General features: G+C 46.5%; 1 protein-coding gene and 1 long non-coding RNA gene across 2 annotated transcripts in view; one reads left to right on the plus strand and one right to left on the minus strand.

Moving 5' to 3' along the window:
• The window catches only part of DPH1 (diphthamide biosynthesis 1), a 233998-nt gene that overhangs the window by 10440 nt on the left and 197240 nt on the right, over positions 1-26318 (plus strand). The window contains exons 2-3 of the mRNA XM_066599694.1: positions 15510-15662; positions 23027-23090. Coding sequence (XP_066455791.1) covers positions 15510-15662; positions 23027-23090 — 217 coding nt within the window. The remainder of the gene's footprint in view (positions 1-15509; positions 15663-23026; positions 23091-26318) is intronic.
• Positions 18338-18732, minus strand: LOC136624658 (uncharacterized). Its single transcript, XR_010792373.1, has 2 exons — positions 18575-18732; positions 18338-18424 (listed from the first exon to the last, which is right to left on the minus strand). It is a non-coding gene; the product is annotated as an uncharacterized lncRNA (long non-coding RNA).

A 26318-nucleotide genomic window follows, 5' to 3' on the forward strand; every position in this document is an offset into this window, starting at 1 on the left:
AATGCGGCTGTTCTCGCAGACCGCCAGCCTCCAGGGGGATCAATGTGGGCGCATTGATTTCAGTTGTGCTTCATTTTCTACAGGGAAAATGAGCAATTGCTTGTGATTCCCACAGGGATAACGGCTGATTGCGGAGGGTCCCAGCGTGGCGCCGAGGCACCTGTGAGAATAAGGCTCATCCCAATCAGGCAAGTCAATATTACTGTTGTCGATATAACGAAGTGCCTGTCTTCATTATCTAAATGCTCCAAATCACGTCCCCAAGTTCTCACTGGGAACGACAAAAATAACCGCTTAAATACGGCGGCGTTCGCCATAGTATTTGGGGGACGTTTAGTGGTGAGAATAGTGCAGCGTCATTCTTGCCTTTAGGCCTTGTTCACACGGGCGACACTGCATCGCTGCGAGAAAATCGCAGCGCTGGTCTGTACGATATATCTGCGGTTTCTCACGATGATACCGTGACTTTGTAGCAATGTACAATGTCACGTCTGGTGCTACAAAGCTCTACCCCAAAAATCAGCCATAGCTGAGGGGGGGAAAAAAAAAAGCATACATCACCTAGAAGTGCTGTCCGTGGCTTCGCAGCAGCTTCTTTCTGGTACCCGGCACTGATCCTCCTCTTCTCTTCTGGCCGGGGATTGAAAAATCACCGCCTCTTGGAAGCGCTGCCTCTGATTGGCTGACGGCCAGAAGAGGAGAAGAAGACAAGTGTTGGGGTTCGGGAAGAAGATGCGGTGATGTATGTGTATTTTTTTTTTATTTTTTCCCTGCAGCCAGGGATTAGGCTATGGCTTTGACAGTAGGATTTGCTACTGTCAAAGTTGCATCGCACGAAAATCGCGTTTTCGTGCGATGCAACAGAGAGGAAGGCTCCGTAGGAAAGCATGGGCTACAAAACTTTGCGTGTTGCGGGCATATCGCTGGACCCGCGTGGTTTTTGTGTCGGGGTTGTTGCATGCTACAAAACATCGCATATGTGATGGAACCCATAGGAAAGCATGGGCTTCACATACATGCGATTTGTAGCAACACGACAAAATCACGCGACTTTGTCGCCCGTGTGAACAAGGCCTTAACCCTTTCCAATCCACAGTCTGACATCTGAAGACATTCTGATTGAAGCCTGTACGGCTCCGATGTTGGAAGACGTCCGGCAGGGTATTCTTACTGTTTATTACTGGCCGCTCTGTTGTCGGGGGCCTCTCCAGCATGTCCCATATCCCAATACTGGCTCTAGCCAGCAGATGGCACCATTGTATGATGGCAGAAATAGAAAGCCCCCTAGGAAACCCTGAATCAAAAATTGGATTGCAAAGGGTTAAAATGACGAAAGCCTCATTAAGATCAGTCGGAAGGTCAGGACTTCCGGTGTAAGCTGAAGCCGGGGCGCTGGGGTATACATAGCCGGGAAGTTGGATACCAGTGCAGGCTGCGGGCGAGGATTCGGCATGTGCCACCCAAGTTTTGGTTTAACTTTGCCGATTTCAAAGTCTGGAAAGTTGTGTGAAGACGAGAGACGGACGTACACAGGAGATGGCTTCCAGCTGGATGCAGGAGTAGGCTACGTTCACACGGGTGAGAATCTCACGTGTTGCCACATTCACGGATATGAACTCCAGGAAAAAAATCACAGCATGTTGTATCTTTTGATGCGCCCTCGGCGCACCTCACCTATTGTCTTCAATGGGACCTTTACAGACATCACATGGCCCTCGCATACCTTGCGATGTGATGTTTCCCATTGTAATCAATGGGAAAACGCTTGGGATCCTCTGACGCACGCCTGAGGATCGCAGTTTTACAGAAGTGATGCAAGGCCGTTTTTTTCACACATTGGTGGGAAAAATGCACGTTGGCAAGCATGATATCAGGCCGAGTCTCTTGGCCCAATATCACGCTTGTTTGTGTGAATCTGGTCTTATGCTGCTTTCACACAGCTGAGAAAATTGTGCGATATTTGTGCTTTGCGAGACATGCACATGAGCGTTTTTTTTGCTGGTCCACAAAGAAATTGCATCTATATTTCGGCGTTCCCTCAGACAGCACTGCCCATGGTTTTCCATGCGGCCGGCAAAAGTCTGAGGTGCATGCGAGTGCGATGTGAGGTTTCCCGTTGAAAACAATGGGAAACACTTGCTGATCATTACTTTGGGATCGCTGCTTTCCCTAGTTCTTGTGTCAAAAAAGCCTCACATCCGTGGGGAAATCGCACGTTGGCGAGTCTGTACCAACTCTGTCTGCTGGGAGGACATTCTGATTATTATATTCATCTAAATAAGCTATAAACCTATAAATATATAGTTGGGAAGCTGAACTATCATCTTCATTATAACTGTGATAGGAGCCCCTAATCATCAGCAGTAACAGGAGTTTCTGTGTCGCCCTCTAATGAGCTTGTGTGGTAGGGTCCATCACAGTGACTTATGGTGAATGAAAAACGGACTTTTTGAGATCACAGACTTTTGGGAAGTCTGTGTATCAATTTCCCTTCCTCAGGAGGGCAATGAATAAACAGTTGAAACGGTTAACGGACACATGACTTTGTGTATCAGTTAACTGTTCTAACTGTTTCTGCATAAGAATGCTTGTCGTGATAAAATCGGCACAATTTTTGCTAAATCGGATCAACCAGTTCCAATTTTTATCAAAAATCTCCAACAAAACAGCCGTTTTATACTTGGAGCGGAAAGAACAAGTGTGCTGACTTGGCACTGCTTCCTTGCCGTGTTGGGAGTTGTAGGTTCGAGTCTGATCTTGATGGCTGTTTGAGCCTGGGACCCTACCGCTGTAGGGCAGCAGTGCAAATCAGGTTTGAGATTACAGGCAATGAAGTGCAATACCATACCTGGTCAACTACATCTGGAGAGGAGCTGTCTGCTTCCTACAGAAATCGGCTCAGTGTCTGAGTGCATTAGCCCAAAGAAGAGCTGACCAGTTGGGCCCCCTGCACACGGGCGGAGATTCCGTGGCGGGATTTCCCGCAGAATTTCCGCCCGTACACGCCTGCATAGGATTGCATTACAATACGCAATCCTATGAACACGGCCGCGATTTGTCTGCGCGAAATTATGCGCAGAAAACAAATCGCGGCATGCTCTATTTCTGTGCAGAGCCCCGCACAGAAATGTCACTCCCCGGCCGCCGGCTCCGGTCTGCGCATGCGCCGGCTTCCCGGCAGCCAGCACATAAAAAGATCCTGAGCCGCGGGAGCAGGTGAATGTCGCGTTGCTCTCTATAGGGGCTCGGGTCGGGTCCCGCTGTGAGAATTCTCGCAGCCCGATCCGACCCGGCCGTCTGCATGCGGCCTAGGTAGACCCCTTCTGATCTATTACTGATGGCCTCTTCTGTGGATAGACCATCAATCGTTTACAAGTGGGCAAGCCCTTTAACAAAGCGAGTCTGGCTTACCAAGCAGATATGGAAACGCGTTAGTAAGAGGTAAACATTAGTGTGTTCCTATATGCCCAAGAAACATTGCATTGTAGCCATGATATTAGACATTCCATAAAACTGAGGAGAGTGGGATCATCGGCACTTGTGGGGCGCCCGTTGGACTGGGCCATGAAGAAATGTGGAGGTAATTCTTATTCCGCTCGCAGGTGGATTCCCGATAACATCAGTCATATTCACCAAAGCGTGTTGTAAATAATTATGTGCAAATATCAATGCAAATTGTGACAAGGAGACGCGGCACCTGTAGATACATCTGGCATGCCAATGTGCTTGTGGATGTGGGGATTAAACACCGCATGGAGGATTCACATTGGCAAAAGGCAAGTTCTTCATGGAAGCTGCTGTTTTTGCATATCTTTTCCTCTGTATGTCAAAAGGACATTAAATTAATAGAAGCAGTTATCATAATAACCGGCTCTGTTTACTGCTGTCCCATGTTATAACCCCCGTGGTCAAAAATAGTTGACTAATACAGTATGTCCCAAGAGCCATCTGTGGGGTCTTCTCTTCTCACAGATCTGCCTATGGTTTAGGGCTTACGCGCATGGCCTTGTTACAGCTTAACGTCATCAGAGCTTCCATAGAGTTAGGTACTTAGGGCCTCTATTGTACCTCCTCATTGTGGTTGAAGCCAGAAGTGAAACAGAAGGCATCAATCCCATTGATTTTAATGGGGGTGATGCCTTTTATTACAGTTCTTGTTCCGACCCCAATGGGAGTGTCTGGCCGCACTGTACTGACTGATAGGACATCAATAGTTGATCGTCTGGGCTTCTGCATTCCGACTGATTGGGTGCCTCCTGTCAGTGGAAAGCCACTGCTCTGGCGCCTCTGTTGGTGGAGCTTGTAACTGCAGGCGCAGCTGTCTTTTAATTTAATGATTTGCAGCAGCATTAAACAGGTTATAGCAGCAGCGGCTGTTGCTCCAACTACTGTGTATTGCGGTGCTGACAACTGATCGGTCGGGATCCTAAACATTTATATTTAAAGTTTCTTTATTTTCTGTATTCCCCATCCACAGGTGAGAGTATGACCCCTGGGGATGTGACCTTTGGATCATGAGAACAGCGCACTCCGGGTCCCCCTAGTGAATGGAGCAGCGGTGCACATGTGTGTCCACCACTCCAAATAGGAGGTTTTTACAACACATCGGTGGCGCCATCTTATTAGAAGGTAGCTTTTCTGCAAGACAGTGTCTAACCTCTTAACATGACTGGCAAGATAAGCCAAAGCCAGAGTCTCCTCTAGGGGTAATGGATCACCATGTACGAACAGGCTGTTTCCTGCATTGCATAGCCTTTTAACGCTCCTCACACCTACTAAGTGATCTGCACATGGAGAATCTGTACCCCTCCCAATCTGACCAACCAGCAGGAAGTCTATAGTATACTAATGAGGGGTAAAATCCCTAAACTGTCTGGCTATACATGGTGATCTTTTCCTTCTGAAGACTCTGGATTTTGCTTCCATTCCCAGTCATGTTACGAGGCCTGTTAGGTCGGAAATTGACTTGTGGGAAAGTTACCTTTTATTAGGTGGCATTGCACCATCTCCCATTTTCAAACAAAGTTTTCCAGAGGAGTATGCCTACTTGGTCAAGGGTGTCAAACTCACTTTCACGAAGGGCCACATCAGCATTATTGTTGCCCTCCAAGGGCCGTTAGTAGTAGTGTCCTCCATAGTGGCCCCAGTAGTAGTACTGTCCCCTGGTATCATTGTTTCTTGACGCCACCAGAAGCTAGGGGTCTGACAGCCCTTGTATGGAAAGAAAGCCATGTCACACCCCTAGCTCCCAATTGGCTGCCAGTACATCTCCTGGCCCCCTCTTTCCTCAGTGTCCCCTTTCTCCTGTACCTGCTCCTTTGTCTTATCTCGCCCCCCTTCTCCTGTGGCCCTGTGTACCAGTATGGACAGTGCCCCCCTCCGCTGTCTGTACTCCTCTTCCTCTGTTTTCGGGGCTGGGGGCAGTCTTTACCCCCGCGTTGCAGCTTGTAAGTGTCGGCCCTGTTTTCCATGGGCCTCCTCCGCCTCTGCTCTCTGGTTCCCCCAGGAGTCCAGCAGTTGTGCAGCCTTGGATGTGCTCACTTTCAGCCCTCCGTTGCGTGCTCCCCGGAGCCCCCGTAGCGTCTCCTTTTCAGCCCCGGCTACCGCAGAAAAGTGTGGGGTGAGAGCCGACACACTGTTCTGTCACCCGGGAGGTCGGAGGATGCGGAAGGGGGCGGGGAGAGCTGCATTATCGTCCTCTGCTTTGTGTGTGGACACCTGGGCAGCGTGCTGCGGGTACACTGATATGACCTCCAGCGTCGGCAGTGATTGTGGCCTCTGCTGGAGGGTTAGGAGTCGTTTTCCTGTTAGGTTTACAATATTACCTGTAAATGCTGCCATGTTACATGTGTAACATGGAAGCATGTACATCTAATAATGTAAGCCTAGCAGAAAAAACGACCCCTAACCCTCCAGCAGAGGCTACAATCACTGCAGACGCTGCTAGGACCTTCAGAAATCCGCCTATCGGGAGCTAGGGGTGTGACAGGGGCGTCCCTCCATTGAAGGGCTGTCACAGCCCTAGATTCCGGTGGTGTCAAGATACAATAATACTGTGTCCCCCCCCATAGTGGCCCCAGTAGTGGTAGTGGTGTCCCCCCCCCATAGTGGCCCCAGTAGTGGTAGTCCCCGTAGTAGTAGTGCCCCATATTGGCTGCTGGCCAGGCAGCATCCCTACAGGCATTCTACTCACCCAACCTGCAGCTCCAGTCCGGCTGCAGCAGCCGCTGCTGAGTCTGTCACTGCTGACTTCTCCCCTTGGCGTCTGCGCTCATACAGAACGGCACACACAAGACACGGATGGGAAGAGGTCAGCCCTCACAGACTCTGCACTGCCGCTGGACCACAGCTGCAGGTTGGGTGAGTGGAATGCCTGTTAGATTGTTGCATGGCTCGCAAGCCACATAAAATGAGGTGGTGGGCCGGATTCGTTCTTCGGACTTTGTTTTTTGATGTGTATACTAGGTGATCTCCACAAGGAAAAGCTACCCCTGCAACCAGCACTCCAAGTGCATCACTCGGCCATCGCCATAGACTGTAAGTGGAGCAGCGGTCACACATTATTTACTAGAGGGGCTTTAGGGGTGTGCCATTTTTGTTCTGCAAGCAATAGTAAAAAAAAACATTTCTGGTGAGATAGCCCTTTTAAGGAATACTGTAAAGCGGCATCTGTGTACAGAGGACCATGTAGAAACGCTCTACAGGTACAAGACAAGCACTGGTGGAAAGGAGAACTAGTTTTGAAGCGTAGAATACTTCCCAACTGACCTTAGTACCCCTCCTGACCACCACATGGGGGTCCGCGGCCCTCACCCAGTACCATGCACTACTACTGTCTGACTTTCCAGTGTGCTCAGTAGAATTGCTAATTCCATCAGTAATTCTATGCAATCCTAAGTCGGTTATTGATCTACCGATCTGAACCGAAAGAAGGATACAGTAGGCTTTGTAAGGAGTTCTGCGAGTAACACAAAGCACCGCGTCCTCCCGTAGCCTCTCCTCGTTCCGTGCAACTCATTACAGCTGGATTTTGTGTGAGGGAAATTGTAATATATTAATGGCGCTAAGAGGATTAACCATATTCTTGGAAGGTAAGTACATAAATGGGTGTTTAGTAAGGCGGATGGAAACTCTTCGCTGAGTCTACAAGTGCTGAAAACATGCAGGTAATAACTAAGTCGCTCTCTCTTGTGTCTCCCCCCCCCCCCCCCCACTTCCCGCACCCCACCCAATCGAAATGAAAGCTCTCCAACCTTTTCCCTACGGAGGAGAAAGGGTTAATTAATTAGGATTTTGAGCTTTTAATTGGAGCTTAGCGAGTCCCGTCTGACAGCTGTCTGTCCCCCTTCCCCTCCCAACTAAATTCATTTGTTTAAATTCATTTTGTACAATAGTGAAATTAATTATGCAGATTTCCTTTTGGAGGTAATGTTGTTTTGCAGCTCCAATATTAGTTTGTTGCAATTGTGCTCTGGGGGTCTCCGCATATTGTCTGTGATATTATCAGGCATTGGGCCGCTCTCATTTCAGGTTATTGACAGTTTGTGAGACGAGAGGAACATAATTATTAAGCATTTGTTGTAGAGGGGAGGAGGCCGGCTGCACCGCGGAAAGAGAATGCGTACCAGCCGCGCCGTTTCCCTCCTTTTTTCATCTAATTGTTCTCCCATGTGAACGATGTTATTTATATATTTTTGCTCTTTATTACTGAATGGATTGTTGTTTAGGAGGGTTTTTTTCCCTTTTAGGCGGCTGACATTTTAATTGCATTTCACGCGGATGTTATTGCGTTACAAGTTGGTTGGGAATTAATAAATGCGGTGGTTGTATGGAAATGGGGGAGGGGGGGGTAGGACGTGTGGCCATTTCCAATCAGGGCTGTGATACTGAAATGGCGCAGTTGTTTTTCAGATATTGAACTTGGATTATTTAAATTGCGCAGCTGATCCCGTTGGAGCCGTCCAACATGGAGATAATTGGCTCTGCAACCATTAAAAACGTCGGAAGGCATGCAGCCATGACCATGGGTTTCCATTTGGCAATGAAAAAGGGTGTATATATAATTTATTATAGACTTCTTCTCTTTTGGTATAATTTTAGATACGGTCTAAGATAACAGGGTCAATGAGGAACTACTAATATTTCCAATGATTATCTTCTGGCCTAACGTGCTATATTGTCGTCTTTTCTAGAATAGTAGTTTTGTTGACATGGGAATGGAACGGAAAATGGGATACTGTAAGCTGAATGGCTGTTTTGTTAGACATCAGCCCTTTCATGATTGGAGGTTAACTGTATGAAAATTATTGTTCCCTCGAAAAATTAGACCCTGTCTTATATTAATTTTTGCCCACCAAAAGTCACTAGGTCTTATTTTTTGGGGATGTCTTATTTTACTTTCCTAGCAGTCTCGTCCAGGTCCCTCCTGCTGCGCTCCAGAGCCCCGGTGTGGTTTCTGCAGTCCTCAGCTGCCCACAGAAGATCACTTTCTGGTTACGGGATTTATAAATCCCGTCTCCAGGATGTGATGGCTGTGTGATTGGTTCTTTGAGCAATGCATTGATTGTTTCTTTGAGCACTGCGGCTCAGCCTATCAGTGCATCGCTCAAAGAACCAATGACAGCCATCATATCCTGGAGGCGGGATTTATAAATCCCGTAACCAGAAAGTGACCTTTTATGGGTAACTGAGGACTGTGGGAACCACGTTAGGGCTGTGAAGAGCAGCGGGAGGAACTTGGACTGAGCCTGCTGGGTAATGTACGCCTATTTTTTTTTATGTAATGTAACTAGGGCTTATTTTCAGGGTAGAGCTTATATTTCAAGCCTCCCTGAAAATCCAGAAAAATCAGGCTAGGGCTTATTTTCGGGGAAACCCTGTAGATGCATAACCTTAAAGTGTTGCATAAAATCAAGTGAGAAATTTTCTGTGGATCTAGGCAGCTTTTAATGAGGCATAGTCATTGGTGCTAGACCAGCCGAGGCCGGCACATCAAAAGCTATCAACCTTGTGAGGGTTTTCTTGTGCCGCAAGATGATGTTGGGATTGTGGAAAACCACCCAGGGGATCTTATGGACAAAAAACAACTCGGACAAAAATGGGGTCACAGGTAGATATCAAGAATCCTGATGTACATTGTGAAAGAGCCCTAGTATGCGGCTCACGGTTTCCTTGGTCATCTGGGACAGTGTCTGCAGCACGGAGGCATCGGCAATAGCTCACATAGGGTTTTGGAAGCTAACATGTATACTTTAAGTAAAGCCCCATTTGCATGCAAAGATGAACGCTCAAAATTCGTTTAAAAGATAGCTTGAATGACAGTTTGAGCGATCATTTTGCATATGAGCCTCTCTTTGCTGTAAGTAGATTACAGCGGGTGGTTTGTTATTTTCCTACAGCTCCATTGTTCTCCCGCGGGACAGCAGCTGAAAACAATGTTATCAGCACTCCCGTGGTGAATCAAAGCATGCAGTCCCTGCTATCAGCTGGCTGGCTGAACAATGGTTTTTATGCTGAACTAAAAATCATCGTGTGGCCAGAAAACAAACTATGGTAGCATCTACATGCAACTATTATCTCTCAAAAGACATCGTTTGAACAACTTTTGAGCGATAATCGTTGTGTGTAAGTGGGGCTTAACAAAGAAATGGATAAGCAATTTAAGTTCTGTTCCATGGTGACTCACGACTGTAAACTGGTCAGCTATAACACAGGGTCTGCATTAAAGTCCAGTCCCATTATATCCGGTTTCTCAAAATCCTCCCCCCATAACCAGTGCTTCTGACGAAGTCCTCTTCTCCCTGTGTAATGTGATTTTCAAGTCCTTACTGCTCCCCGGTAATGTAGTTTCCTACCGCTGTTTCACATCAACTTTGTCGGGGAGGAGGGAAATGAGGAAACGGAAGTATCTCCAATGCTTGTATTTGGCTCAGCCTTTATCCAAAAGAAACATCTGTTTCACTGAGAAGCTCATTCCCGTAGTAGGGCTAATCCTGCATACCACAGTTTCTCTCACACCAGGGAGTATCCCTTATTCCAAAGCATAGCTGTACAGACTCGGGAGTATCCCCAGCTCCCCACACTGCGGCATAGCTGCACACACCACTCCCTGTCTCTTCTTCCTGCTTCTCATGCATTCCCCTCTTTAAAGTCCTAGTCCTTTTACAAATCACTGATACAGCAGAACATCAGATGAACTATAAAACAGTCGGCAACAACTATACCCCCTTGCATACAGATGGTGCACAGTCAAGCAAATTGCTGAATAGAGTGCCGATACTCCAACTAACATGTCCGAAGCCACAACTCATTGTTCCTTAGCACAGATGAGCTAGAACAGCAGACAATCACTTCAAGTGGTATTGCTGTCTACAAGAAGGGGGAAGAATGCTCTAGTGCTCTAACTTATATGTTTTGCTCTTTTTATGATCTTGTGCTACATCTGTTCTTTAACCCTCTTGCGGTACCATGGGATCTGTTTTACCCCAGCCTTGTTCATTACAGTCTGGATACCACACAAGGGTTAAAAGCTGCAAGCTACATGAGAGAAGAGAACACAATGTAGCTTGTAAGTAGCTTGCCACTCGGCATCCTGCTTATGTTATCTGTTTTACTAAAATGTTTTCAGACTGATCCCTTCTGCCAAGGTCTCACCTTCTTGTCTCGGGACAGCGGCCACAAATGGTCCTGCTGGAAGCTTGGGAGGTCTTTAACTACTTAGTGACCAAGCCTGTTTGCGCCTTAATGACAAGGCCAAATTTTGCAAATCTGACACGTGTCACTTTAGCATGGAAAAACACCAGAAAGGTTTTGCATATCCAAGCGATTCTGACACTGTTTTTTCGCCACATGTTGTACTTCATTTAGGCGGAAAAAAAAGACCGATAGAATGTGTTTATTTATTAAAAGCGCCAAAATTGGGAAAATTGTGAAAAAATCGTCATTTTTTTCACATTTCCAACTGCAATATCTCAAATATGTGCAAACATAATCTAGAAATTTTTGGTAAGATATATATTTCCATCCGTTTACTTTATTTTTGGCGCACATTGGAAAAACTTTCGTTTTTTTTTTTTTTTAACCATTTAGGAGACGTACAAATGTAACATTACTTTTCAGCATTTTGAGGAACACTTTGTTTTCCTACACCAAGCCAAGATTGGAAAGGCTCATAGGAGTCAAAATGATACCCCCACAAATGACCCCATTTTAAAAACTACACCCCTTAACGTATTCACTGAGGGGTGTCATGAGTATTTTAACCCCACAGGTTTTTTTAGGAGTCAATGCAATTTAGAAGAGAAAAACTAAAATTTCATATTTTTACAAATATGTCATTTTAAAGACAGGACTTTTTTCTATAGTACACAGGAAAATTAGGATTTGCACCCCAGAATGGATACCCCTGTTTGTCCCGTGCTCAGAAACATACCCATTGTGGCCCTAATCTTACGTTTGGATGCACAATGGGGCCCAAAATGAAAAGAGCAACCGGTGGCTTTCGGAACAGAAATTTTGCTTGAAGGAGATTTAGTCCCTGTTGCCCACTTGTAGAGCCATTGAGTGACCAAAACGATGGAGAACCCCCACAAGTGACCCCATTTTGAAAAGTAGACCCCTTAATGAATTTATCTAGGGGTACGATGACTTTTTTGACTTCACAGTTTTTGAATGAATCTAAGCCAAGCAGAAGGAAAAAATTATGATTTTCATTTTTTTGGTAATTGTGTCAATTTAAAAAGTTTTTTTTGTACCACGTACATAGGAATGAAGACGTTCACCCCAAAATGGATACCCCTGTTTGTCCCGTGTTCAGAAACATACCCCTTGTGGCCCTAATCTACTTAAAGAAAACATGGCTAGGCCTATAATGGAAGGAGCACCCATTGGATTTCAGGGCAGAACAGAATAAATTCCAGTCCCCATTGCCCACTTGTAGAGCCATTGAGCGGCCAAAACGATAGAGAACCCCCACAAATGACCCCATTTTGAAAACTAGACCCCTTAACAAATTCATCTAGGGGTGTACTGCGAATTTTGACCCCACAGTATTTGAATGAATCTAAGCAAAGCAAAAGGAAAAAATTACGATTTTCATTATTTTGTCAATTTAAAAACTGTTTTTTTTGTATATTGTACATAGGAATGAAGACGTTCACCCCAAAATGGATTCCCCCGTTTGTCCCGTGTTCAGAAACATACCCCTTGTGGCCCTAATCTACTTACAGGACACATGGCTAGGCCCATAATGGAGGGAATGCCCGCTGAATTTCAGGACAGAACTGAATAAATTCCAGGACCCATTGCCCACTTATACGGAAAAAAATTGACTGCCTAAAAATAATATATCCCCCCCGCCATCCCCATTTTTTGGCATTCCCTAAATATTAGATAAAGGTAATAATATAAACTGCGTTTTATGTCCGAAGACAGGGGTAATTACGGAGGCTGCTTGGGATGGGCACATGGGGCAAGAAAACCGGGTATCCCCCCTCCTCTCATGTATTTTGGGGGGTATTTCGTAACCTCAGCGGCGGGGATGGGGTGTAAAAAGTGGCGCTCTGTGAGGCTTCGTAATCTTGCTGCGGTGCGGCGGTCTCTCAGAGAAGGCGCTCAACAATCTGCTCCTGGAACTGCATGAAGGCGAGCGTTCCCGGGGCTTCTTGTAAATTACGTATTACAGGTAGCGGTGTGAATAACGCCGGGCTCACACGGCTGTATGCAGAATCCGCTTGCGGAGGCCCGCAGCGAATCTCATCTGTGAGCGCAGCTGTGACCCTGCGTACGGCCGCGTAATGTACTGCGCATAACAGCCTACTCACACAGCCTACTTTTTTTTTTTTGTTTGTTTGCTTTTCCCGCGCCGTCGCTTAGAGATGACCCGAGTACCCGCAGCCCGTACACAATGTATTTGCATATGGGCTAGGAGTATATCCGCGGTCCGATCCATGAGAGGAGGTGAAACTTTTCTTTTTTTACACTTTTTTTTTCACTTTTCCGCGATCGTCGTTATCCATTGGATAACGACGATCGCGGTACCGGGGACCGGTCCCCGCTGACATCTCCTGCCTCCCGGCTACCTACAGGAGCCGGGAGCCAGGAGATTTTAAGTCTCCCGCGCCTCCGGGCCTTCTGCGCACGTGGCTGACGTAATGCCGCCTAGCGCGCATGTGCAGAAGGACTGCTACGGCGCCCAGAACATCGGGACTGCGGGGAGTCGTGCGGCGGACCTCGGTGAGTAATTTCAGCTGCCCCCATGGATCCGATCCATCAGGGCAGCTGAATATGTAACTTTTTTTGCAGTTTTGTTTACTTTTTTGCGATCGGCGCTATCCATTGGATAGTGCCGATTGCAATGCCGGGGGGGGGGGGGGGTCCGAACAGCCCGGGATGACAGCTCCATGCTGTCGGCTACCTGCGGACACCGACAGCATGGAGCTGTCACGTCCACAGCCCGAGGGGCATTATTCTCTGCAGGACACATGTTTTTGCGTCCTCAGAGAATAAAGCCCACTTCAGGAGAACGTAAAAACACTATGGGCTGGTCGTTAAGGGGTTAATAGATCTTCCACAGAAATCAAGATAAGTTGGCACAAACGGGCACTAGTAACCCGTTTTAAGACTGTACTAGCCTCTTCATGAGGTCACTTGTTGCCAATAGAAGACGTGCGCACATTTATTGAAACCTGGTGCCAATTGAATTCTGTCCCCTCTGAACCCTGGTGGCTCGAAGGAAGCCTTTTGGAGCATCTTTATTGCATCCACTAGAGTTATGTCTATTATACCACAACTATAAAAGCTGAGCAAGAGGCTTGTTAATATTCACTATTTATAGCCGGTGCTCAACATGCTGCCTTACAGGAGTGTTATTGATTATTGACTGTTACTGACTCTCGGCCACCTTGGAAAGCTTCAAAAAGAACCTGAAAACCCACCTCTTCAGAAAAGTCTACAACCTACAGAAACCCTGCTGCATCCACATCATGAGCCGCTTATACCCTTCACATGACGAACACATTGTTCATCCTCTCTACAAGTCACTGGTCAGACCACACATGGAATACTGTAGACCGTTTTGGGCATCGATACTCAAGAAGGACATATCAGAACTTGAGCAGGTACAAAGGCGGGCAACTAAAGTAATAAATGGAATGGGCGGACTACAATACCCAGAGAGCTTATCAAAATTGGGGTTATTTAGTTTAGAAAAAAGACGCATGAAGGGCGACCTAATAACTATATATGGATATATCAGGGGACAATACAGAGATCTCTCCATCATCTCTATTTATACCCAGGATTGTGACTGTAACAAGGGGGCGTCCTCTACATTTAGAGGACAGAAGGTTTCTACACCGACATAGAAGGGGGTTCTTTACTGTAAGAGCAGTGAGACTATGGAACTCTCTGCCTGCGGACGTGGTGATGGGGAACTCACTAAAAGGGTTAAGAGGGGCCTGGACGCCTTTCTGGAGCATTACAATATCACATGTTATAATCACTGATTACTTCAGAAGGGTCAGTGATCCGGGAATTATTCTGACTGCCAGACTTGGAGTCGGGAAGGGATTTTTTTTACCCTTAAATAAGGAAAATTGGCTTCAATTTCATTATTATTATTTTTTTTGCCTTAATCAGGATGAACATTGGGTGGGGAAGGGGGCGGGGGTGGTGGTAATTGGTTGAACTACATGGACATATATCTTTTTTCAGCCTAATGTTACCCCCATTTATTGTCTCCTTTGTATCAGTTTTAGCCATTTAATAGAGGTTTATTGCTCTTGTCATATATATATATAGATATAGATATATATAGAATAGATATATATACACCACCGTTCTCATATGTGCAGTGCCCTGAAACCTATGGCGCTATAAAGAAATATTTTTTTTAATTAACTATAATGGCTCTGGTCAGCCTTAGGCCTCATGCACACGGGGAAAAATTGAATTGCGGATCCTGCGCTTGCTATCGGCACGGGCGATCCACTGCTTAGTTTGCCCATAGATGTGTGTGGAGAGTCCTCTCTCCATGCACACAAGTAGATTTTGTTTGATGCAACGTGCTGAAAATAAAATCGCAGCATGCTCTATTTTAGAGCGGGATATGCAGAAGCGTCGCGGGAACCGCGTCATCACCTAGCTAAAGCATGGGGAAATCTGTTCTGCGCATGTGTGGAGGCGGTACATCCACAGTACAGAAGAAATGACAGGTAAGCAGGGTCGCCGGCAGCGGGGATGGGCGGATTCCATGCGGGATTCCCCATTTGGATTCTGTGCGTGCCGTGTGCATGAGGCCTTAGTAAGCTGTTGTTGCTGACGGGAAGGTAAATCTATTTGTTTGCAGCAAGCATCTCCGTTTTCTAGAACATGGCCCCCGTGGACCATCTATTCTGGTAGGAACAAGGATTAATGGGGCCAGTTGTTTCTCGTGACATTCTTAATTGTTTTGGAAAAGAAAATCTACTCTAAATGTTCCATAAATATAGCTGTATGTGATTTCTCTTCAGGACGCACGCCGGTTCGTCGGGTTGCCAACCAAATCCCAGATGAAATCTCTCAGAATGCCTTACTCTTGGAAGCCATCTCCGTGCTGCCTCAAAACTACAACTTTGAAATTCCCAAGACTATATGGAGAATTCAACAAGCTGTGGCCAAAAGAGGTGCGTGTACCCGGTGCCACCCGTGTAAAAAGGTCTAGTTATTTATAGTAGGTACTTTTTCTATGTCCTCCAGGAAAAAACTACTAAAACACACACAAACGCCACTTAAAATCAGTAAATTAAAAGAAGTGAAAGACGTTGAGATAAACTTGTTAGGTGAGCTATTCCCCCTCACACAGCGGAATGTAACTACCCTTCCAACATAATAGTCGACCAAAAAATGTATAGACACCCTGATTATAAAGTCATTTATTAACATGCAGGTCATTGATTCATACATGAATAAATAATGATTTTTGTCTTAATTGTTTTTGTTGATGCTTGTATTTAAACTGCTGACCGTTCTGGTCCCGGCGCTGCAGGTAACGGGAAGCAATGGGATTGCAAACCTTGAGACTCATTTCCTTTGGTATATGTGTGCAGTCTTGGTCAATCACTGCCCTTAACCATTTCCAATCCACTGGCTGACGTCTTCCAACATTCTGATTGAAGCCTGTACAGCTCCGATGTCAGCAGACATCCGGCAGGGTATTCTTACTGTATACTACTGGCCGCTCTGTTGTCAGGGGCCTCTCTGGCATGTCACATACTGCAGTACTGGCTCTAGCCCAAAGATGGCAGCATTGTAAAATAGCAGAAAGAGAAATCCCCCTAGGAAACCCTGAATCCAAAATTGGATTGCAAAGGGTTAATTCATTGACTGTTGCTTTTTTGCCATAAACTTTATATTTTAAGTATCTCCATTAAAAAAAAGTCTATTGGTGTGAGGTCTGGTGAACATGGGGGTATTCTACTGAACCTCCTCTAATCCATGTGTTTGGCAGATTGACATCAAGGTAGGCCCTCATGTCATGATGGTAGTGTAGGGGTGCTCCGTCTTGTTGAGAATAAAACTCCTCATCCTCAAGACTGCACCATCACTCGCAAAGCTGCACTCTCTGGTCTGGATCATCGTCATTGAGAGCGTGGACTATTCCTGGAATGTAAGTTTTCCAATGACAGCACTCTAAAATGTGATGGACGCTCTATTTTGAAATTCTTGTCTGCTTGCCACACACATTTCCTTAGACTTGGGAGATACTTTTCTATAAACCTTTCTTGCTTTGTGAGGCTCGTTGCTGTCTGTGGTCTTCCGGAACCTTTCTTTTGGACAATGGGAACTATTCCATCTGCTTCAAACTTATCTCTAATTCGAGTGATAGAATCATAGAATGGTAGAGTTGAAAGGGACCTTCAGGGTCATCGGTCCAACCCCATGCTCAGTGCAGGATCACTAAATCATCCCAGATAGATATTTGTCCAGCCTTTGTTTGAACATTTGCATTGAAGGAGAACTCACCACCTCCTATGACAACCTGTTCCACTTGTTGAAACGGGTTACCACCAAAACTGATTGAAACTATGTCCGAAGCTATGTTTGCACTTCAACCTTGTTTTCAAACTTCTACTTTTCCTTTGTTCTAAGCCTAATCTGGCTTCAGCCATTATTTTTAATTGGTTAAGCCTAAAAAGGAGTGAACAAAGAAGGCAACATAAATCAAAAATGGTGCATAAATAGGAAAACTGGCTTAGGGTGATTTTGCTTCCCCAAACAGAGCAGAGAAGGGGAATCCCCACAGCTGAACGGTTCTGTCAATTGACTATAATGGGCCCCACCTGCTTTCCAGCCTTTGGACAGAAGAACAAGTGCTTGCTGTATTTTCAGCCAGATCTGTGATGGAACCTACGACCCGGAGGTTCCAAATAGCAAAGAAGAGTAGATAAGAGCAGCACTCGGGTTAATTCCAGAGAAACTTTATTGCCCACAACGTTTCAACTCAGAAGAGTCTTTGTCAAGTGCTGGGTTACATACACACATGCCAACATTAAATAGTTACCATAACTCCGCCTCCACCAATCACATACATAGAAACAACATCACATTACATCATGTCCACCTCCATTGGGTGAATCAGTTTCACATCACCGGTGCAGCATAATCAAAATCAATACAACCATAGTGTTTTATTTACCCTCACATGTGTTTCTGACGGGTACTGGAGAGGTCGCACATTGATGACGTCACTTCTGTCCGGGACTCCTGTCTTTAACATCACAGAGTTCAATCTGTGTGTTTCCCATGCATACGTCAGAGTCAGCTGACAGAGCACATGATCGGAGCTCACGCCCGGCTCCTCCCACGCAATCCGGCCGCTGAACCCAGCAGTATCAAGGGACTCCTTCAGTCTGTACGTCACTCGCAACTGGCAGAACACGTGATCGGAGCCTCCATCGGACCTCCCCCACATGCATCAGTCGCTGGAAAGTGCCTGACATGTTCTATACTACTCATTACTAGTTATCACTTATGTTTATACACTATCTTTACCCAAATCTGGCTCAGGATCAATGATCCCGCCGTAAAAACCGGGAGGGATATCATCAAGCCATAGCCATTGATGGTGTGACCTTCCACCTGTAGTCGCATGACCACATGTGTAGGTGCACAAACAGGGCTTAACCCTAAGAGACAGTGTCAATTATATGTCATATATACACCTTACAGCAAGTACATGTGGAATCATATAACTAGCGCTAGTCAATACCTGGACCCATCTTGATATACTATTGGCACTATATACCTATGGCAATCAATTGAACACCATGAGACCTCAAAAGATCAACAACGCATAATATGTCATGCTAGTATGTTTTTATTCATTTATTCTGTTATTTTATACAATGTAGCACCGGACATGGGAAACTGCATCACCCAAAGGAACCTACAAAAAAACAAACAAGTGTTAAAAAAGGAAGGGTAAAAACAATACACAAAGAATCAATGCTAAACCAGTTCATCAAAAACAAGTCAATCTACAAATAATAAAGGGTTATACTCCACATTAAGGCCCCTGGGGGTTAGGGAATCTAACCTGAAAATCCATTTGGCCTCCAATAGCTTCAACCTCCGTTCCCTGTCTCCCCCCCTCTCGTCTCTCTCAACCGAATCGATAACCATAAATCGAAACTGACTAATCGAATGGTTGTGATCTTCAAAATGTCGGGGAATGGGGAGGTCGAGTTTTCTGGTCCTGATATTGCTTTTGTGGTTTGACATGCATTTCCGAACCTCCGTGGTTGTTTGTCCCACGTATTGAAGGCCGCATGGACAACTGATTAGATACACCACAAACGCAGACCAGCAACTGTACCATCCACGAATCCGAAATCTTTTACCTGTCCTTGGATGTGCAAAACTATCCCCCTTAACCATGTTGTGGCATGACGCACAACCAAGGCAAGGAAAGTTACCGTTTTTTATAGGTGCCAATGTTCTCTGTATTGAGCCACTGGGACCAGGGGAAGACGTGCAAACAAGACGGTCTTTCAAGTTCCGTGCCCGCCTATACGCCATCATGGGTGGATCAGTGAACTCCACGATGTCCGGGTGGCTCCTCGCCAAAACATGCCAGTGTTTGTTCAATATAGAACAGATTTCCCCACTGTGGGCTCCATAGGTGGACACAAACGGGATGCGTTTCATGGTGGCCTTGTTACTTTTTGAAAGACTAAGAATCGACGTCCGAGCTATCTGCTTCACCCTGTGCGTCTGTTTACTTAACAGATCCTGTGGATATCCCCTAGCAGCGAATTTTCTACACATAGCCTCCAATCTGTCATCGAAAAATTCGTCACTAACCACCCGCCGGACCCTGAGCATCTGACTCCAGGGTAGAGATCTCATCATGGCCGGCGGGTGGCAGCTCGAGTATTGTAATAAATTATTACGGTCAGTGGGCTTAGTGTATAAATCCGTTACTAGACCGGATCCTTGTTTTATAATCAGAACATCCAAGAACTGGATAGATTTATCCGATGCAGAAAGGGTGAACTTCAATTCAGGAAGAAGATTATTTATTTCTTCATGGAACGCTTTTAGTTGTTCCATTGAGCCATTCCAAATGAGGAACACGTCGTCAATGTACCTCCACCAGACCTGGGCAAAGGCCCAGGCTGGGGAGGTACAAAGACGCGTTTCCTCAATGTACCGCATGTATATGTTTGCATACGAAGGGGCCATGTTAGACCCCATTGCAGTCCCTTGTAACTGCCGGTACAGCTTGCCACAGTACAGAAAAAAGTTGTTAGACAACACCATCAATAACAGTGTACGCACCAAATTAACACATTCCTCAGGTAAAGTTGACCGAGACAGAAAAAATTCCACTGCCGCTATGCCGACCTCATGCTGAATAATTGTGTATAACGATGATACATCAAAAGAGGCCAAAATGGCCTCCTCTCTGACAGTAATACGTTCAAGTTTACACAAAAAGTCAGATGTGTCCTTAATGTATGATGTAGCCTCTGTGGCATGCTGTCTCAATATAACATCAAGAAAACGGGAGACATTATTGAACAGAGACCCCCTCCCTGATACAATGGGTCGACCTGGAGGGCGTTGTATGTCCTTGTGGACTTTCGGTATTGTATAAATTTTGGCCAAAATAGGATATTCAGGATACATAAATTCAAGCAATTGTTGATCGATTAACCCATCACTCCTCGCCTGATCTAAGACCAACTTCAATTGAGATCGAACTGTACTGGTTGGATCCGACGTTAACACTTCATAAACCAGAGTGTCTGACAGTTGGGTACTCAATTCTTGGTGGTAATACTGGGAGTCCATGATAATAATGGCCCCTCCCTTGTCCGCCGGGCGGATCGTTATTGAATCATCACTGCTCAATGAATTTATCGCCAGCCACTCTGCTTTACTCATATTAGGTCGGATCCGCCGTCTATTCGATCGATCACGTAACCTAGTAATATCATGATTTACCAGATTCTTATAGACATCAACCGCAGCATCACTTACTGGTGGCGGAGGTTCCATCACAGATAGAAACCTTGTAATGAAGTGGGGGAGATAAGCCAAAAGTAGTACATAAATAGAAAAACTGGTTTAGTTGCCCATAGTAACCAACCTGGTCTCTCTTATTCTCCAAAGGTGTGATCTTTGGGCAACTAAGCCAGTTTTTTGTAAATTTATGTACTATGTTTGGCTTATCTCCCCCACTTAATTATAAGTTGTTAATGTGTATACGTATTTTTAGGACACCTTATGTATATGTAGTTCATTGGGGCAGCTGTTGGATATCACTGATCTAGAACATTAGTTTGTTCTTGGCTGTACCCGAAGTGGTTATACATTGTACAGTATTTTTGTGAACTCTATTTATACCCTAGTTGTTACCTTTTTTATTGTTACTAAGGCAACTTGTGGTTTAAGGTTGTTGGATGCTGAATTTTTATAGTAGATACACTACACCAAGAAATAATACGTGATTTACTGTAACACCTGCCTCTTCAGAGATGTATTTGTAACTTAATAACAAAAAATGCCTGAAAAAGTGAAAAACAATGAAAAACATGTATTTTCGTGCAGTTCATATTTACAGCTTAAATTGACATAAAAACTGCAGTAGCTCATACTCTGCAATCTCTGGCACTGTCATTGAACGGAGCAGCAGTGTGCATGTATGACCCCCACTGATCATAAATGTATCCTGTGGACAGGCGGTAACTGTATCTGTTGGTCCAATCACTTTCAGAACATTCTGGAGGAATTATGCTAAAACCTATGGGAGGACATAAGGGAGGATGTGCCGCGATCTTATTTCCCATATCACACCGTGATGCGGGGGAAAAAAACGCTCGTGTGTAAACCCGTTTGAAAGAATGGGGTTCATATTCGTGCATCTCATAATGTACAAATCTCGCATGAGAATCTCGCCCGTGTGAAGCCGGCCTTAGGAAGGAATTGTAAAATGAACATAGATATTTATTGGAAGGACACATTACTATTCTGTGACAGCGCAGGTCATCTCCTGAAAGGCACGCTTAAGGCCTCATGTCCACGGGCGGACCGGATTTTGCATGCAGGAGCCCGCAGCGGAATCCTGCCCGTGGCTGAGGACATTGGGGACTTCTTACCCGTTCTGTGGGTCTTCTCATTTCTTCACTGCGGATTTGTGTGGAAGCGCCGTCCAGCGTGCCGCCACAATTGCGCAGTGGTGTGTTATTGTTTTTTTAAACTCCTGCTTTCCCGTATAATTCGCAGCCCATCTGCAATTCAACTGCCGACGGGCCGTGGATCTGTGCTGGATCTGCAGTAAAATGGGGCATGCTGTATTTTTTTATTTTTTTTCCCCCCGAATGCTTTATTTCATTTGCGGACCCCCATGTATCCTTATGGGCGGCTTGATTTGCAGACCACCCGCAAATCAGATCTCTTGCCCCCTGCTTTCCCTGCCCTCCCACAGGACAAGAGATAAAATCCAACTTCTCCTTTGTTTTAAAGAAGCCAGTAAAACGGTGTTTCGAGGCACAGGACTCCATCAGTTGTTCGTGTGTTGTTCATGCCCATGTTGGTGTAGCGTGCATCTGGTAGGCAACGCCTTTATACGCTACCCCACCCTGACCCTCTACTGCTGACCACATTAAAGCTTCAATACTAAAGTTTAGGCCCTAATCATACCTCATGGGCTCGCCACCCTTTTTTTTTGTTCTACACCTAATCTACTGGAAGGGTTGAGACTCGAGCCGGTATTCTACTCGAAGCAGGTCCGTTCTATAGGTTTGTCATGGATCATAACGTTGTGAGCCCTTCTGCTGTAACACCTTTGCAATTGTTTGTGATGACTTAGTTGTTGGGACAACGAGGTACCGGAGAGATGGCTGCATGGCCCTGGCAGGCCAATATCTCCCCGTTGCTCTCGGCGTATATAGATAGCTCCGTCGTTCAGTATTCCGATGCTCAGAGTGCATCTAATCCCATTAGGTCCTGAATGTCCTGTGTCCATTTCCTCTTCCCCTCCGATCATTTCCTCTCCCGTTTCTCCTCTGCGGGTCTCCGATACAATGCTCTATTTGTCTATACAATAACCTGTTTATTCGCTCTTCGTGGCAGCCTGTCTCCTGTGCAGTCAGCTTTTTTTATTGTTTGAGCCATTTGTAATTCTAAAGCTTATCTCTTCCTGTCTTGCCTTAGTTGTCCCTCATCCTTGTATTTGTCTTCCTCTCCAGCATTACATCTCCCACGCGTGCTATACGTTTTCTCAAGTGTTCCTCTCTTGCATGTGCTCAAGATCTCCAAATGTCACATTTGCATGCTTCCTACCGGACGCCTAATCCTGTTATTTAGCTTCGTTTGCTATTATTTCTATGATGTTTGGTGCCATTGATCCCTTTCCAGCCCCCCATTGTACGTGTTTTTATGACTCTCCATCATGGGAGTGTAGGCGAGGATAATGTATATCTGATTTTAGGATCCGTTGCATTTTGGCACCTATTTCACTCAGATTTTCTCTTTTTTTCAGTTGCTTTACAGATGCCAGAAGGGCTGCTGATGTTTGCCTGCACGATCGCAGATATCATAGAGAGGTGAGGAGCGGGAAGGCCAGAACATTTATCTATTTTAGCCACATATAAATAGTCATTTTTATTTAAAGGGAACCTGTCACAGTGAAAACGCGGTCTGATCTGCAGGCCGCATGTTATAGAGTTGGAGGAGCCGATCGGATTTATGGGAAAAACATTCCGTACATTTGACACTTATTGATCTAGAACTCTGTTCTTTCTATGTTTGGGTCCAGTGGGCGGTCCTATAACTAGCACTATGTACACATGCAAACTATTCTACCAAAAGTAATTGGACACCTGTAAAGAATCAAAAGTAGTATTTATTTACATGTTAATCCGTAGTTGGGCTTCCTTTTGGCCCTATTGACATTGGATACTCTCTATGGAGTACTTTCTACTAACGTCTGATACACTTCAGCTGGTGTTTCCCTCCATTCATCCTGCAAATGTCTGGCAAGTTATCTCAAAGAAGATGCATTGGCCAATCTACCATAATGAATCGTGCTACTCCATCTTCAAATCAGATGGATGTACCTGGGTGTGGAGGATGACTGGGGAATGCCTTTTGTCTGAGTGTGTTGTGCCAACAGTTAAGTATGGTGGAGATTCCGTTATGGTCTGGGGATGTTTTACATGGCATGGCCTAGGTCCATTGTTTTTAGTGGCAAGAATCAGGAACACTGAGGTGTACCTTGTCATTCTAGACAATACTGTGTTGCTAACAATGTAACAATACTCTGGGAATACTTAGCAATACTTCCAACAAGATAATGTAACTTGTCACAAATCCACCACTGTTTAATGATGGTTTGAGGATATGGATGTTCCACGATTGGACTGGCTGCACAGAGTCCCCACCTGAACCCTACTGAACGTCTTTGGAACGTCGGGTCAGAAAATATAAACAGCATTCATCATCTTTGAGAGAATTTGCTAGACCTTCACAGGATGCATGGAGGGAAATACCAGCTGAAGTGTATCAGATGTTATAGGAAAGTATGCCACGGAGAGTATAGATGTCTTTAGGACCAAAGGAGCCCCATTAAGTATAAACATATGGAAATAAATACTATTTCCCTCGTCATCCTGACAGCATACACATGGAGGATGTCCACTGGACCCCTGTTGGGACAGGAAGCGAAAAAACATACAAAAGGCACCTCCCGCCACCGGCTCACCAGTGTCTTCCTGTCCCTACAGGACAGTCCAAGCGGAAGCCTCCAGGTGTATACTGGAGGCAGGAAAAAAGAAGGAAGAAAAACTCCCATGCAGCCTGCCCGCCCGTGGGGGGACGACTCTCTGGTCGGGCTGGCAGAGCTTGCACGGGTGAGACCCTACGTGGGGACCCTCACCCGCAGGATCCCAAAAACCAGCACCACGTTCCCTGCGGGGAACCCTTCCCCAGTGCGCTGCCCAGTGGGGTTGTCGCACTGGAAAGAGGCAGCCCCGTACCTGCGGGGCTTGGAAGCCGCCCTCCGGACATCAGGCACCCGCTCCGGACATCAGGCACCCGCTCCGGACATCAGGCACCCGCTCCGGACATCAGGCACCCGGGCTCCGTTATCCTGGCTTCCAGAGATCCTCCGTCGGGCAGAGCGGCTGAGCAGGTATGCCAGCGAGGGGGGGGGAAAGAGAGCGCGCGGCGCGGGCCGACCGACGCGCTCGATCCGACATCCCCGGACATCAATGCGTCCTCCTCAGAGCCCCGACGTAGAGTGTATTCCCCGGGTCCGGCGCGGCGGCATGACGTCAGCACGGCCGCGTCACGGGGGGCGGGGCCTCGAGAAAAAGGCGCCAAATTTGAAAATCTCAAAAAAAAAAAAAAGAGTAGAAAAGCAGGATATTCCCCACATGTCTTCGGTCTGCACCTAAGTAAAGATATCGGCAGAGAAGACACGGAGAGCAGCCTGCTGGTGAGTAGACCTCCGGGGGTCTCACACCAGGGGTAAGGAAGGGATCAGGTGCTGGAAAACCCCCCTTTTTGCTGTCTCCGTCTCTTAGGACAGAGAAGCACAAAAGGGCAGAGAGGCCAAGAAGCGCGTGCGCAAGTGCCCAGTCTGCCTGCGGCGACTGGACGAGGGACACACCAAACCCTTATGCGCAGACTGCACGGAGAAAGTGGTCCGTGAGGAAGGCCCCTCGGGCATATCGGACATCCGAGCTATGATCCGCGAGGAGATCGAGGCCTCTCTCTCGTCTCTTTCCATTCCGCCCCCCACGAAAAGGGTAAGGCGGTCACGGATAGAAGAATCAGACTCTGAGGAAGGGCTCTTAGAAGATTCCCCCTGAGAATCCATACCGCCCATGGAAGACACGAGGAAGTACTTCTTCTCATCGGCGGATCTGGGGCAGCTACTAACAGCGGTCCGTCACACCATGCAGGTGGAGGAACAGACGCCGCAGCAGCCATCCTTCCAGGATAGCCTGTTCCGGGGACTCCTACCGCAGCCCAAACCATCATTCCCGGTCAATGATATCTTAAAACAGCTTATCTTGACCGAGTGGAAACAGGCAGAACATAAGTTTTTCCTGTCTAAGGAATTTAAAGATCGTATGGTCTTCACCCCGGAAGACATTGAGTTCCTGGACACCGTCCCGAAAGTGGATTTGGCGGTCGCCAGGGTCTCAAAGAAGGCTGCCCTCCCCTTTGAGGACATCTCCCAATTGCGGGACCCACTGGATACACGAGTGGATTCGGCAATGAAGAGGGCCTGGGAGTCGGCGGCCCTCACCATGAAAACCAACATTATGGCCACGTCGGTAGTGAGATCCATGACTGTCTGGTTAGACCAACTCCAGGCACTGGTCTCGCAAAGGGGTTCGAGGGAAGATATCTCCAACTGCCTTCCCCTCCTCCAACAGGCCACCGGCTTCCTGGCGGACGCCTCGATGGAGTCAGTAATGTTCGGGGCCCGTTCGGCGGCACTTTCGAACACAGCCAGGAGGGCCGTCTGGGTAAAAGCCTGGACAGGGGACAATGCCTCAAAGAACAGGCTTTGCTCCTTGCCCTTCCAAGGACGCCGCATCTTCGGGCCTTCCCTGGATACACTCCTGGAGAAGGCTTCAGACAAAAGTCAGGGACTACCAGCAGAGAGACCCGTCAAGCGGCCTTCCTCCTCCTACCCTCCTCCCTTTGTTCCCCCGAGAACATACAGGGGGAAGGGGAAAACCGGACGCTGGTCTTACCCCAAAGGCGGAAAGGGTGAGAATCCGCCCATCGGGATCCGGCAGGTGGGGGGCAGACTTAGG

Source organism: Eleutherodactylus coqui, chromosome 4 (genome assembly GCF_035609145.1).
Source record: "Eleutherodactylus coqui strain aEleCoq1 chromosome 4, aEleCoq1.hap1, whole genome shotgun sequence".
NCBI classification, from domain to species: Eukaryota; Metazoa; Chordata; class Amphibia; order Anura; family Eleutherodactylidae; genus Eleutherodactylus; species Eleutherodactylus coqui.